The following is a 15,472-nucleotide window of genomic DNA, read 5'->3' as shown; positions in this document are numbered from 1 at the left end:
GAGAGAGAGAGAGAGCTTGTGGTATAGACAGCATTACTGTAACTCAGACATGCTGAAACACAGTAACACAGTAACTTAAAACTCCAACTTGCCATGCAAAAACACTTTAACCTGGTGTTGGCCCCTGGATATTACCCCAGTGTTTGGTATAAAGGTATCATTTCTCCTATATTTAAAAATGGAGACAGGTATAACCCCTGCAATTACAGGGGCATCTGTGTTAACAGCATGCATAGATAGATAGATAGATAGATAGATGCATGTTTTGTTTTGTAGATCTAAAAAAGGCTTTTGACACAATTTGGCACAACGGGTTATTTTTACAACTTCTCCAATATGGAATTGGGGGTAAAATGTATGATCTAATCAAATCCAAATATTCTGACAACCAGTGCTGTGTTAAAATTGGAAACAAAAGAGCAGAGTTCTTCAAACAAGGAAAAGGAGTGCATCAGGGGTGCAACCAGTCTCCCACTCTGTTCAACATCTATATCAATAAATTGGCCACTCTTCTTGTCAGTCCTCAAGCCCAGGATTAGATCTACAAGGCAAAGAAATCAAATTCATCATGTATACAGATGACCTGGTTCTACTATCCCCAACAGAACAGGGCCTACAGCAAAACCTCTCTCTGCTGGAGACGTTCTGTCAAAACTGGGCGAAGTCATGGTATTCCAGAAAAAAGCCAGGTTACAGGAATCCAAACGTGTTTTCAGGGTAAGAGGGACCACACTTCAGCATACAATGGAATATAATTATCTGGGCATCATCATCAGCGCATCTGGCAGCTTTGCTTTGACAAAGAAATAAATTCCCTCACAGAAAAGGCACGCAGGGCCTAGGCTACTATAGCCGCGTTTCCACTGCAGGAGTTCCTGGTAAAGGGAGGGGGTAGGAACTTCTACAGGAACCGTCCTCTCACTCGGCCCACTCGGTGGCCGTGTCTCCACTGCAGACAGGAACCCACCGGGCTCTTATGGCGACGTGCAACAGTTTGGATCATTGCGCAGTTCACGTCCTTTCAGAGGAGCCTTCCACAAATCCCACTGTGGCAACTGATGGAAGCAAACAGAGCAGAAACGGTGGATCTGATGGTGGAGAGGTTTGGTCAACAGTCTGTGGAGGTGATCAGGGAGGTGTTGACGGACATGAACAAGACTGATCTGCTGCAGAGTCTGTCAGAGTCCAGCTTACAACTCAGAGGTGAGACACAGAAAACAATTAACATATAAGTCTGTGTTAATAATTAGATATACAGGGACACATCATTATAACAAAAAGTAAATGTGTTTCAGTTCAAATTTAATCAAAGAGAGAGTTAGACTCAGTCTTTTTCACCCTCTTTGATGGAGAAAAATCAAATTAGGGGAGCAAAATATTATGAAAATTAATATCTCATTTTTATATTTCCATAGACTTGTATCAGCTCCTCTCTGACACATGTTTACGAGAATGTTTATTGTATTAACATTTTACAAATATTTGTTTCAAATCCTTTAGAATTGATTCCTTCAGACTTCATGACTATCCATGATGTCGTGTTCAATTTTCAGTATTATTATTATTATTGTTTCATTAATTAGAACTGATAAAATTAATATTTGCTTTGATAATTAATCCTCAATGTTGTGTTTTATTCAGAAGGAACTAAATTGACAGTTGTTACACTTGTTTCTCTGATTAAAAACAAATGTCTTTCTCCTCAGAGAAACATCTGACTTCACTGCTCCAGAAAGTGAGTAATTTCACATGAGACTCACACAACACAGCTTTAACTGAACAGTTACAGGGTGAAACTCATCCTCATCATGACTGCTATAAATAACTAATACATATAATATTATATTCACTGAATGAGATACATTAATGTCTCCTGATGACTTTGAATCCAGCAGGATTTAAACATGACATCAGTGAAGGAGAAACTTCTGGCAACGTTAGAAGATTTAAATTATCAAGAGTTCAGAGAATTCAAGTCGGTCCTGCAGCAGAGTGAAACAACAATTGATCTTCTAATAAAACACAAAAACCCAATGACGTCGGCACAAAGAGTTGATGTAGTGGAGCTGATGGTGCAGACGTGCGGTGAACGGTCTGTGGAGGTGACCAGGGAGATTTTAAAGAAAATGAACAGGAGTGATCTGGTGCTGATGCTGCCAGAGACCAGCTCAGGATCCACAGGTAGAATCTGTGGGAAGAAAACTAAACTCTGACCCAAATTGTTTTATGTATCATCTGATCATATCAAATGTTGTTGTGCTTTAACAAGGAGATTCAAGGAGCTTGGAGGTTGAGGGCTGTGGAAGCACTACGGTAATTTCTTTGATTGATTGATTGATTCATTAATATGCTTATCTAGACGACAGCTGACTTTTCTGACTGTCCTCTGCAGCAGGAATCCAGCGACTGGACTAAATTTGAACCTGAGGTGAACAGTACAGAAGCAGATGAGGCTTCAACTTACAGGTAAAAACAACAAGTTGAAAACTGCAGCACAGCAACTGGAGCAGTAGGAAGACGTTCAGCTTGGTTCATGGGATGTTTTCACAGGAGGAAAACTAGAATCTCTCTCTGTAAAGTAAACTGATGATGTTATACCTGACTCTGAATAAAGTCCAGGCAGATTATTCTCACTGTGTCTCTAATATAGAGTTTAATGCACAAACACAAACTGACGTGTTTGGTCTGATTTAGTCTACAGTCTGAGGCAGGACGCTTTGAGTGCAGTGTCTCTGCTTTACGCTGGGTCTGTAAGGAGAAGGTCAGCCTCCAGTACCAGTTTAACTCTTGGGAGGACCACATGGAGAGGATGGAGAGCAGACAGTACATGGCTGCAGGACCTCTGATGAACATCACAGTCGATGCTGGGAGGTTGGATGAAGTCTACCTGCCACACTGGATCTGCATAGGTCAGTGGACTTTGTACATCTCTCACTACACAAGAGAACAACAACTCTGCTGCAGTCGGTTCCTCCTCACTGTGTGTGCTTGTGTTTTGTGCAGATGACGACCCAACAGTAAAAGACAACTTTGCAGTCCTGCACATAGATGAGTGTGGAGATGTTGTGGAAAAAGTACCTGAGGTCACACCGTCCCATGTCAAGTTGTCTGAACCAGTTTTCTCTCCAAGAGCCGTCCTGGTGAAAGCCGGCCTTCCAGTGAAAACTAGATGCTACATACTAATATACTATAAACCCAGGTTACCAGTCCTGAAGCTGCATGTCTACGTGATCCCAAAAGATCCTGCTCTACAAAAGGTTACTGAATATTTTACTGTCACAAATTCACAACATTATAGGATCAATGACAGGAAAGTCCTTAAAGGGCCAGTGTGACACAACAATGTCTTTAACATTTGAAAGAAAAACACAGACTGACAGACCATAATATAATATTGATTCAGCACAACAGATACTCTATGATCAATTAAAAGTTAAGATGTATGTAAATTTGTTATAAAAAATACAACAGAGATGTTTCAGCAGTATCTCTGGGAATAATTTCAAAAGTTTATGTTGATATTAGAAATTCCATAGAAGACCATTAAACATGTTTAGTTCACTGTAAGGTCCTTTAATGCTACTAGACAGGTTCCTTTGAGAACATTATAATATAACATTTCCTCAATGATGAAATAATTATAACATACCGTAAATCAATATGACTCTCATCTCGTATGTGGCTTCTCCAACCTCTTTCCTCATAATCACTTCTGCATGAGTATATTTAAACATGGTTAAAATGTTTTCAACATATTGTGGCTTTTTCTAAAATGTTATTCTCATAGTATGACTTTTTTTTAAATGTCAGGTTTTTTTTCCAATTGAAACCATAATACTGTCCTGTAAAAACTGATATTGCTTCTTCATGAATGTCCCGAAAAACCCAAATGACTGAAGCAGTTTTTCTTTATGCTGTGTTTTTTACAGACAGTGGACCAAAAGGAAATCTCCTACCGATATGAAATAATAAGAAAGTCAGACCCCGACAAGTCTCTGAAGATGAAGCAGGGTTTCACTCTCATAGCAGACATTAAAACAGCAAAAATTCACCCAGAGGTACAGTTTGCCCTGCGTGTCAGCAGTCAATGACTACATGGTGCATGGTGAAATGTGTTTCAGATGTTAAAGGAACCATAACCCATTGCTGAAGGAGCAATGTGGCCACACAAACATCCGACCATAGAAACATGTAAATGTCAACAAGAACAATAACAGCTGTAGAAATTAAACAAGTATGGCTGCACTATATGAATCTGTCAGTGCCATATGTAGTTATAACATGGGCATATGTGCCTTTGTTTTGTGATCCTGGTTAGATTGGTTCATGGGGTACAGAGTGAGTCATGGTAGCAGAATAACTGTATGACCTCCTATGGATCTAATAGTGATGTATTGTACACCCAAAATATAGTGTAAAATAACGATCATAGTGCAGTGATAGACACTCGTCTCGCATACAAAGATACATTGTGTATTTGGTGTCCTTTTGTTTTGCATCATTGAACTTCTCCCTCCAACTCTTTTATGCTGTGTGATGTTTTTACACAGGAACTGACCTTGAGACATGAGAGCGACCCAAATTTCTTTGAAGTGTTTATTAAGAATCCAGACAGAGACTTCTACCTTACACTCTCGCAGTTTTCTACAAAAGAACAAGTGTGGAGGTGTGAACTACAAAAAGGTCAGTGGCTGTTAAATAATATTAGCTGCACCACATGTATTTTTTTATTTTTGTCTTGTAACAAATGTGTTTATGTATTTACTTGCCATTGAAATCAATCAATCAATTAATTAATCAATCAATCAATCAATGAATATCCTTTATTTAACCAGGTAAAAACTCATTGAGATTTAAAACCTCTTTTCCAAGAGTGACCTGGCCAAGACAGCAGCACAAAAGCAGAAGGTTTACACCAAACACACAAGACACAAATAAAATACAATCACACATACAGGAAAACAAGAGTGGGATTACATGATTACACAATGCAATCACAAGATCCGACTGAGCTCATTTCCCTGTCTTTTATAATTGACTTGAATTCCCCCAAAGTTACAAGATGTGTCAATTTCAAGTCCTTGTGCACATTGGTCCAGGTAGACAGGGCAGAAAATTTAAAAGCCTTTTTGCCCAGTTCCGTTCTGACTCTCAGGACCTGAATCTGTATAGAATACATGATAATAAATGGGCAGCCAGAAACCCATACATGTCCTATAGTCAGCAAGTATACGTACTGACATCAGTTGTGGCACTGGAGTCACAACTTCACTCCATCTGGTGGTTTTTTTGTGCACAAAACTACCTGGTGTATTCTAATTAAAATGAAGATGAAGAGAAGTGCCTCCCTGCTGCCAGCTGCAGGGTTACATTACTCAAAAAGGGTTGAAATACAGTGAGAAAGCCCTTTATCTATCATTCTTATTTTATTTTACTGAAATGCATTGTTATTGGACCTTTTGATGTGATTACAGTTCCTTAGTACCGATCAATCACCCATTGTTTTGTTCTACACTCTGTTTCAGATGACTATCCAAGCTCTGGTAATTTAGAAGGTAAGAAACTGAACATAATGAGCATTGAGAAGAATTTCACTTTAGACCTCAGTTGAAATCCACCCTCTCACCTGCTGTGGTGTTTTTTAGGTAGAAGATATATGATGTCTCTGGTTGCAGTCTAAACAGACAATTGTAGGATAGAAAAAAGGCACAGGTGGGGGAATCAATTATGTAATCACAGGAGGAGACCACAGGAAGACAGGACACTGAACTTCAAAATAAAACTGCAATTAAGGACAAACCATGACAAAGAATACATTTACTATCCTCCTATATTCTCCCAAGACCATGAAATAAATTGATGTTCTTGTTGTGTGTTTGGTAGAACAGCAGAGAACAAGCCACTATTTAACACTTTCCATCAATTTGTTCCAGCTGCAGGACCCTCACCTGGAGAAGCTGGTGGAGATGCAGTGGCAGAAGGTGGATGCTCAGGTATGAGGTTCACTCAGTAAATGTCTTCAACAAAATCTTACTAATGTCTAATTTCCTTCATGATTGGACATTGACAATGATAAATTAGCTTTTTTTCACCTGAAATTTGATGGGAATATTGATACCTTTACCATGTGTTAAGCAAAGATGGGTTCATTTTCAGTGGCTGCCCTCAGAAGTTCAGTCAGTGAGACTTTACTGCAGGCAACAGCACGTTCATTAATCTGCCCCCGTAGCCCCCTCAGGGAAAGATGCAGCTAGTTTCTCTGTCCTGTCCAGTTGTGACCGTGGATCCTGCGGCCCTCGCTCACTGGCCTTGTCCCACATGGTGTCCTCTCTTCTGTTTGGCTCATGAGGTCTTTTTCACAAAGAAATAAACCAAACAGGTATTTTAAAGGGACAACGAGGAGTTTTGGAAAGCAAAGTTTTCACACTACATTTACCATGAGCCTCCGCGCGCACGGTGAAATTCTTGGGCCGGCGCATGACGGACGTGAAAGTGAAAGTCGGAGGTTCAAAGACGATCACATACCGTCGTAGTTCCAACCATAATCGGCGATTCAGCGGCGTTGTTATCATGACCCGCGGGGCAGCGTCCGCGAAACCGAAAGTAAGGAAACACTGGTCGGCTCACCCAGCATTTCCACCATTAATTAAAATAACAAAATAACGATAGGGACAAAACAATATATTTATCGAAAATGGAGCCATTAACAAGTGTGGGTAGTGTAGATTCATACACATTAATGTGAGACTTTTTATAACCAAATACAAACTCCTCATTGTCCCTTTAAAGTTTTAACTAATTTCTATTTTCTCAGACTTTTATTGATCCCACTTAATGGAAATTTACTTGTTACAGCAGCAGAAGTAAAAAAGAAAAGCAAGGTGAAAATAAAAAGTCATCCTTACAGTTTTGTGCAAATTATTTAAGCAAGATATATGTACAGTGTTATATCCATAACTATCCATAATTTGTTTTGTTCTACACTCTGTTTCAGATTACTATCAGAGCTCTGGTAATTTAAAAGGTAAGAAAAACATAATGAGTATTTAGAGGAATGCTGTGGGGTTTTTTTAGGTAGAAGAAATTAACTTGTAATGTCTGTCATGTTGGGTGATTTCTCTGGTTGCAGCCTAAGAGGATATCAGACATCACTTGGACTATTGAGTGTCCATGTCTTTTGTTTAGTCACACATTTCAACAACAGAGTTGAACGAGGGCTGCTACTTGCTGTAGTATTCTTGAAGTCATCTGCAGTAGTTCTGTTTTCATTATGGAGTCTATAGAACAAAGCATTTATCACGCAATTATCATTTCATGTGTTACAGCTGCAGAGTCAGCAGCTGGAGCATGCTGTGGTGCTGCACAACAAGGTAGGTAGTGGTACACTGCAAAAATAATAATTTCACAGCCAACATGACCTTCAGTTTGCAACATGTGTCCTTTTAATACATTAAAGCCATGGTCAGTGGCAGCTAGAGACACTTTCACAGGTTTGCTCAAATCATTTTCAAACTCACTTATGTAGCCTACAATGCTGAGAAAAATGACAACAGCAGTCAGGAGCTGAATTTGATCTGGTTCATTACAGCTGATACTGATATTTAGGATTGACTAGGGAATAGGGATGTTATGTAACTTAGGAAAAGACTCTTGAGCCACTAGAAAGGTGATCAAATCCCGGCCCCGACAAATCTGCCCTGCACTTTAACACGAAATCCGGCCACGGGTCTTTTTTATCACAATGACAGATTAGAGATTTATTTGTGTTTCATGTGTTTATCATCTTGTTTATGATTATTTTGTAAGTCTGAACAGAGATTATATTTTTTAGTCAGACATTAATTCACTCATGAGTTACATTGTCTGTTCTTCTCAGTGGATGAATGCCTGCCTGAACTGATCCAGAAAGTGAGTAATGTTACATCGGTTTGAGCTGATACAACGCAGCTTTCATTTTAATGGGATGCCGGAAATGATTCATTATTTAAAATAATGATGCAAACCAATCTTATGGTTATATTGGGTCTCACATACCAGTTATTATGCATCTGGGAGAGCTGTTCAGTTGTAACATTAAAACTGCAATTGCATCTCTTTATTTTCTTTCATTGAATTCACCAGGCAACAATCAGCGGTCATTCAAAGGTTCAACAGAGGCTTTTGGATACACTGGTATGTTTGACAGAGGAAGAGTTCAAAACATTCAAATGGTACCTGAGGCACAGTGGCATCCAAAAAAGCCAAGTGGAAAACTCAGACATGTTAGACGTGGTGGATCTGATAGTACAGACCCACAACCAGCAGTCTGTGGAGGTGACCAAGAGCATCTACAAGAAGATAAACAGGAATGATCTGGTGGAGATGTTGTCAGGGAGCAGCTCAGGATCCACAGGTATAGGCTACACCAAGAAACCATACAAACAAACAAGACAAAAACATACAGAACATACTCATGATCACAGCACACCCTCAGGCCTGTGATGAACCTGTCTGATCATCTGAGACTGATAATCATTTAGACGATTAATCAGACATCCACTGATCTGGCACAAAGAGCGTGTGTGTGTTTCCCCCACATTCATTAAGACCAAAGAACTGAACTATCTATTAAATTTCATCTCTGGTACAGCCGCAATGAAAACACTTTGTCTTCTTCTTTCCTTTTTCCACTTCTCTATAGCAGCAATTATCACAATCATCTATCTTAACATATACATAACTGCCCACCCCCACCCCCAAACTTTAACTCCCTGAACCTAACCATAACCCTATCCAGCAACTATAGAAACATAGTAAACATGGTAATTAAACATTGATAAATATTGGTTAGGATCTGATGTTTTGTTGTGTCCATACTCCTCAGAAGATCACCGCTCGTGAACAGCGTCCACTGATCCAGGAAGTGACACATCTCTACAGAGACTTCAGACAGACGACACAACACAGTGCACTGTATATCCAACAGATATTAGCTGAAAATCAACCTCACATGGGGGCAGCTGCAGCTCAGGTGTAGAGCAGGTTGTGTGTAAGATTACCATTTTTACTCAATTTTATTTACTCATGTCTGTCAAGAAACTAAGCAATTAGTTAACATGTATAGATAGTATCTATACATGTTAATTATACATAGTATCTATTAGATACTATGTATAATTATGTTGGAATAATTCATTTAAAAGCAGATGTTTAAGAAACAAAATTGAATTCACCATGTTAAAAAAAAGTGCCTGGCCACAACAATATTTGTGTGACTTTTGCTTTCTGTTACTAATATGAACTGTTGCACAGTGTGAGCACAAAAGTGTCAAACACAGGTTCACTTTTTCTATTCTTTATGCGGAAATTTTTGAAACATTAAAACCTACATTGTATTTTACATTTGAATTATAAAAATGTTGAAATCTTGTCTTGGAGCTGTGTTGTGTGAAGTTTTCAGGTGGAGAAGGAAACTTCCTGTTTCCACAAACCAGTCTTTCTTGTACAGTTTATGGTTCCTTTTAATATCAATCTGGATTTGAATATACTGTAGCACATGTATGTCCTCAGGCCAACAAGATCATAAATCGCCTGCTTCAGACTTAACTAACTGATTTATTGTAAACACCTTAAAGCAGAAGTAAGCAGAATTTTTGTGTTAATATAAGTCTTAAATAGTTGTATCTTCCGACAGCAATCACTTACATAGAGTGTTTGGTCTGAAACACGGGTCTGTCAGTCACTCTGCTCTGCTGTAAGCCGAGGAGAAAACTTTCCTTGTATCCTACAACCTTTATCCAATGAGGAGAGAGAACGGCATAAAGGGGCGGTCCTCTCTGTGTGTGCAGCCAAGGGATGCGCATGAATGTGGTGACATAGGGACGAGGACCAATAGATCCATGACGAGGGCGGGGACTACTAACTCCATCGGCTGACAAGAAGTTAGCCAAAACCACCGGATCGCTTACTTCTGCTTTAAGCCATTCTAAACACCACCATGGTGTTAATTGACTAAAGCAATTCCACTTCAAGTGCTTATTATCCATCTAGTGTAGTTCAGAAAGATGTTTTATACCAGCCGTTAACTGAACTGAAGCAGGTGAATTATGACCTTATTGGCTTGCCATCGTCATCTCAGGGGATCCGTTTACATAATAAATCAGGGGTCAGTTCTAGGCCCGTTACTGTTCTCCCTTTATATGCTACCCCTGGGGTCGATATTTATGAAACATGGCATCCCTTTCCATTGCTTCACGGATGATGTGCAGGTATACCTACCAGTAAAGTAGCCTGGCTCTTGCCAGACCCTTGTAGTTCCGCAAAGCTCCACCAGAGGCGCTACGCTCAGCTTCACACAAGGGTCTGGACTCGAGGCCAATGCAAACTTCTTCCCCGGAGCAAAAAATAATGAACCAATCAGGATCGCCGGGCGGGACTTTCTGAGGTGTGACGTAGCGCTGAAGCGACTGTTTGAGTCAAACAACAATGGCGGCTCGCAGTGAGGAGTCGTGCGTTGGCATTGATTCTGCTATTTCAACTGTTTTGTCGAATCTATCGAATATTAATTCTTTGAAAGATGAACAGAGAACGGTTTTGAAGGCATTTATTGGTGGCAAGGATGTTTTCGCTCTTCTTCCGACCGAAGAAGTAGCACGTCATTCAAGATAACGGACAAGTGGTTTATCCAATCACATACAAGATTTTTTTACAAGGCCCTGTATAATAATGATAACACCGGACACCGACGTGTTGCTTCGAGTCGTATCTCTGTTTACTGTGAACCCGGTAGCACATTACACGCATTGCATTGTGGGAGCTAAGCATCCTGGGAATAGTAGACCTACTACTACTACACCTCCCCCTTATAGCTAAACTCTTTCTCCATTCAAATAAACTGTTGTGCAACTTCTATGTGTTTTACTTATGAACTAAAACTGAAACACATTATATCATTTTATCAACATTTTAACCTTAGCATTCTTTTGTATTTTTTAACTCAAGACTTATGAACTGTAACATCCCAAATCACTTGTTTCTTCTTTTTTTTTTTTCCATGGGAACATAACTGTCATTGTTAACGTTATTCACAAGTCCATTTTGTCAGGCGGCTTTGTCACACGACCAACTCTGGTAACAGTCCCTATAGGTCGGAGGTGACTTCTGTTTCTCCTGAGGAGACCCCTGTCAGTCTCTACCATATATGACCTCGGAGTGTTGGCTGATCGGACGACTGCTCCTGTGGTTCTCTCAGTGGTAATCCAGACCTTTTGACCAGCAGTCAGTGCTGGGAGAGGTCTTGAGCGGTGTCTCAGGTTGTAGTTTGTGGCCTGTCTATGCCTACCCTTCTCCTCCTTCATGCGAAAGGCCTGCAGGTCTGGCCACTTAGGATCCAGCTTGGTCGTTGATTGAGGTAGAGTTGAACGCAGGTTTCTTCCCATCAGCAGCTGTGCTGGTGAGAACCCGTGCACCAATGGGGTGGACCTGTAGGCCTGCAGTGCTCTGCTGTAATCACTGTCTTTTTTCCACAAGTCCTTGATGGTCCGTACAGCGCGTTCCGCCTCCCCGTTTGCTTGAGGGTAGCGGGGGCTGCTTGTGATGTGTATGAAATTGTTCTCTTTGGCAAACTCTCTGAACACTGATGATGAAAACTGCGGCCCGTTGTCTGATATGACAAACTCTGCAGTCCCGTGCCTGGCGAAGACCTCTTTAATAGCCCTGATTGTCACCTCAGCCGAAGTGCTTTTGAGCTCTGCTATCTCAATGTATCTTGAGAAATAGTCTATGCTCAGCAGGTAATCTCTCTTGGACCACTCAAATAGATCCATACCAACTTTCTGCCAGGGGCGGTCCGGCAGGGGAGTAGGCACCAGTGGTTCTTTGAGCTGTGATCTGTGTTTCTGACATAGTTCGCACCTTTCCACCATTTGTCCTATCTGGGCGGAAATGCCCGGCCACCAGACGGATTCTTTTGCTCTTGCTCTGCATTTTGAGATCCCCTGATGTCCTTCATGCAGCCGCTGTAGCACATCTGCTCTTAAGGGGGGTGGAATAACAAGTCTCTCTCCTTTCATAAGGAGGCCGCGAGCCATGTGGAGATCCGCTCTGTCCCGCCAGTATGGGTTGATGTGTGGGTCAGCCTCACAGTTCTCTGGCCACTCTGTGAGACAGTGTTCTGTCACTTTTGCGCACACTTTATCTTCTTTCTGTGCCTTTTTGATCTCCTCCAGCCTTTTGTCTGTAGCTGGGAGAGAAGACAGTACACAGTCCACAAAAACCTCTACCTCTTTCTCCAGCTGTAGATCTCCTGCTGTAGGCGGACCCTCCAGGGGAGCTCTGGAGAGCGCATCTGCTGTGATGAGTTGCTTCCCTGGAACATGGACGATGGTGTAGGAGAACCGCAGCAGCCGCAGACGAAACCTCAGGATCCGCGGCGGGAGGTCGTCTAACCCTCTTGTGCTCAACAGTGGAACTAATGGCTTATGATCTGTCTGCAGTGTGAAATGCAGACCTAACAGGTAAGATGCTAGTCTCTCACACGCCCATGTAGCTGCCAACGCCTCTTTTTCTATTTGCGCGTAGCGCTTTTCTGTGTCTGTCAGTCCTCTAGAAATGTATGTCACTGGTCGCCATGAGCCGTCAGTCTGTTGCTGGTTGAGAACGGCTCCCAAGCCGTATGGCGATGCATCTGCAGCAACCTTTGTCTCAGCAGTGTTGGAATACTGGGCTAACACATCTGGAGAGCTCAGTATCTGTTTCAATCTCTGAAAAGCTGTTTCCTGGGGCTCTGCCCACATCCATTCGTTCCTCTCTTTCTGCAGTTCTTTTAGGGGTGTGGTTATTGTGGCTAGCTGCGGCAAGAATTTGGCAAGGTAATTTGCCATACCCATGAGGCGCCGCACGTCCTCCACACATGTGGGCTGTGGCAACTGCTGGATAGCCTTGACTTTATTCGGGTCAGGCTCGATGCCTTTTGCAGAGACCTTGTGGCCCACAAACATGACTTCTTCTCTTGCAAATTCACACTTCTCATTCAGCGTGAGACCCTCCTGTCGTATCTTCTTAAGCACGCGGTGCAGTCTTTGGTCGTGCTCCTGCCTGTCTCTGCCATACACGAGGACGTCATCCGCATGACAGAGCGCTCCATCGCAACCCTCCAACATCTGTGACATTCTCCTCTGAAAATGTTCCGGAGCGGATGCAATACCAAAAGGGAGTCGGTTGAATTGGTATCTCCCGAAAGGAGTGATGAAGGTTGTGAGGGGCCGTGATTCTGGTGTGAGAGGAATCTGCCAAAATCCAAATCGAGCGTCAAGTTTGGTGAAAACTTTGGCATTTTTCATCATTGCCAGTGTTTGGTCTACAGCTGGAAGAATGTGACGCTCTCTTTTCACGACTAAATTCAGGGGTGTGAGATCCACACAGATCCTTGGTGGTTTCTTTCCTGGTTTGGGAACGAGAACCATTCCTGAACACCATTCAGTCGGCACCGTGACCTTAGAGATAACTCCCATATCTTCCATTCTGTTCAACTCCGTCTGCACTGCGTCTCTGAGGGGCAAGGGGACCCTTCTGGGTGCGGAGAGAGCAACTGGTATGGCACCGTGGTCAAGCTCTATGTGGTAAGGCTCTTTTAATTTGCCTAGTCCCTGGAAAACATCTGGATAGGCTGCTCTAAAGTCTGTCTCTGTTTCCATGACAGCATCTACTCTCTCTACAAGCTTTAAAGCTGTCAGTGCTGGTCTACTTAGAAGCGCATGTTCTAGTCCTGACACTATGTAAATGTATTGAGAGGTGCTGCGCCCTTTTGCTGCCATGTCTGCTTTGAAGCAGCCTTTTACCTTAAGTGGGTATCTACCTGGCCCTAGCAGTCTCTTTTTAGGCTCCTGTAGTTTCCCGTCTCTCTCTGGCTTGTACAGTCTCTCAGGTATTGATGTTACATCTGCCCCACAGTCTAGCTTAAACTCAACATTCTCCCCATTTATCTGGATTCTTTCCATCCATGGTTCTGATGTGTCAGTTCCTATGTCACCTAGAAAATAATAGTCATCAGTGTCTGTGTCGCCCTGAATTTCTGTGACTTCTCGCAAACCTACTGCATCCCCTGAGCGACATACTGCAGCAAAATGTCCTTTTTTCCTACATTTCCGACATTCTGCATCTCTCGCTGGGCAGTCTTTCCATGCATGTTTTTGTTTGCGGCCACACCTTCCACACTCTCCCAGTGTCTGTTTATTTGGCTTTTGTTTGTGTTGCCATTTCTGTTTCCACTCTTTTTTCTTGGTGTTGATGATGGCGTCCATGTTTGCTTTGTTATCCCCCATTATTTCACTGTGAAGTATAGTCTGCTGTTTCTTTACTGTTTCACTTTGTCTGACTTTTTGTATGGCTTTAGCAAGTGTCAGGTCAGAGTCCATTTGTAGCTGCTCAGACAGTCTTTTGTCCCTTATCCCAACTACGATTCTGTCCCTTATGAGCTCCTCTTTCAGTGCTCCAAAGCCACAATTTTCAGCAAGTTTGTGTACTGTTGTGATATAAGCCTCCACAGTCTCTCCTTCATGCTGACGTCTGTTGTTGAACTGTGCTCTCTCGAATATTATGTTGTGCTTTCCGATGTAGTGCTGTTCAAATGCTGTTTTGACTGCCTCATATTCCTTTTTATCTTCATCAGTCAATGGTAAAACTGCTAGCACATCATCCGCTGCGTCACCCATTGCATACAGGAGTGAATTCACCTGGTATTCGTCCTCCTTTTCATCGAGAGCCGTTGCTATGCGAAACCTCTCGAACCTGCGGATCCACCGCGGCCATTCTGCTGGGCTTGAAAAGTCGAACGGGTCTGGGGGTGTTATTTGTACAGCTGTCGCCATCTGCGTCGATTCCCTTGTCCTTTCACTTTCGGAGTCCGGGACCTCGGTGCGCCGTCTCTCTCGACTCGCTCCTCGGTGTGCTGGTGCTAACGAGCTAGCGCTCCGCTCCGCTCGGGGCTCTGCCGTCGTCTTCGTAGCGGCCAGTTCCGGTTTAAACTGCACGAAACGTTTGTGTTCGCCAGCTAACACTTACTGAAACTACCGCGGAGACTTACAGTTCACCACTTCTGACACCATGTATAATAATGATAACACCGGACACCGACGTGTTGCTTCGAGTCGTATCTCTGTTTACTGTGAACCCGGTAGCACATTACACGCATTGCATTGTGGGAGCTAAGCATCCTGGGAATAGTAGACCTACTACTACTACAGGCCCCGCCTTCTGAAATGAATCGCCTATGGAGCAGTCCCAGACCCTTGTGTGGAGCTCAGCGTAGCTTTGCGGAACTACAAGGGTCTGGCGAGAGCCAGGCTACCAGTAAAGGCCACCTCCAAAGAATCCCTCCATGCAGTGTTCAATTGCATGGCAGACATTAAAACATGGATGACATGGACCTTAATTTCTTAAAAGTAAATGAAAACAAAACAGAAATTGTTCTATTTGGTCACCCTGACCTGGTCCA

General features: G+C 42.4%; 1 protein-coding gene across 1 annotated transcript; it reads left to right on the top strand.

Annotated features, from left to right (window-relative positions):
• Positions 1–1,043: 1,043 nt before the first annotated feature.
• LOC310999128 (NACHT, LRR and PYD domains-containing protein 1 homolog) lies at positions 1,044–8,928 on the top strand. Its single transcript, XM_083989451.1, has 16 exons — positions 1,044–1,203; positions 1,707–1,735; positions 1,896–2,181; positions 2,270–2,313; positions 2,393–2,466; positions 2,695–2,909; positions 3,004–3,257; positions 3,930–4,058; positions 4,551–4,683; positions 5,526–5,555; positions 5,934–5,993; positions 6,995–7,024; positions 7,326–7,370; positions 7,877–7,908; positions 8,122–8,392; positions 8,867–8,928. Exons 1-16 carry the CDS (start codon positions 1,059–1,061, stop codon positions 8,878–8,880), a joined length of 1,791 nt encoding a protein of 596 aa, XP_083845577.1. The 5' UTR covers positions 1,044–1,058; the 3' UTR covers positions 8,881–8,928.
• Positions 8,929–15,472: the final 6,544 nt, after the last annotated feature.

The sequence above is a fragment of the Trachurus trachurus genome, assembly GCF_905171665.1.
Source record: "Trachurus trachurus genome assembly, chromosome: 16".
NCBI classification, from domain to species: domain Eukaryota; kingdom Metazoa; phylum Chordata; class Actinopteri; order Carangiformes; family Carangidae; genus Trachurus; species Trachurus trachurus.
The sequence above is the reverse complement of the archived record's forward strand: the minus strand, read 5'-3'. Positions and strand labels throughout refer to the sequence as shown.

Excerpts from the sequence above, each read along its gene's own strand:
- LOC310999128 (XM_083989451.1), top strand. The coding sequence starts at position 1,059 with ATGGAAGCAAACAGAGCAGAAACGGTGGATCTGATGGTGGAGAGGTTT. Across the intron at positions 1,204-1,706 it reads GTCCAGCTTACAACTCAGAG|AGAAACATCTGACTTCACTG; the intron begins GTGAGACACAGA and ends CTTTCTCCTCAG. Across the intron at positions 7,371-7,876 it reads CTGTGGTGCTGCACAACAAG|TGGATGAATGCCTGCCTGAA; the intron begins GTAGGTAGTGGT and ends TGTTCTTCTCAG.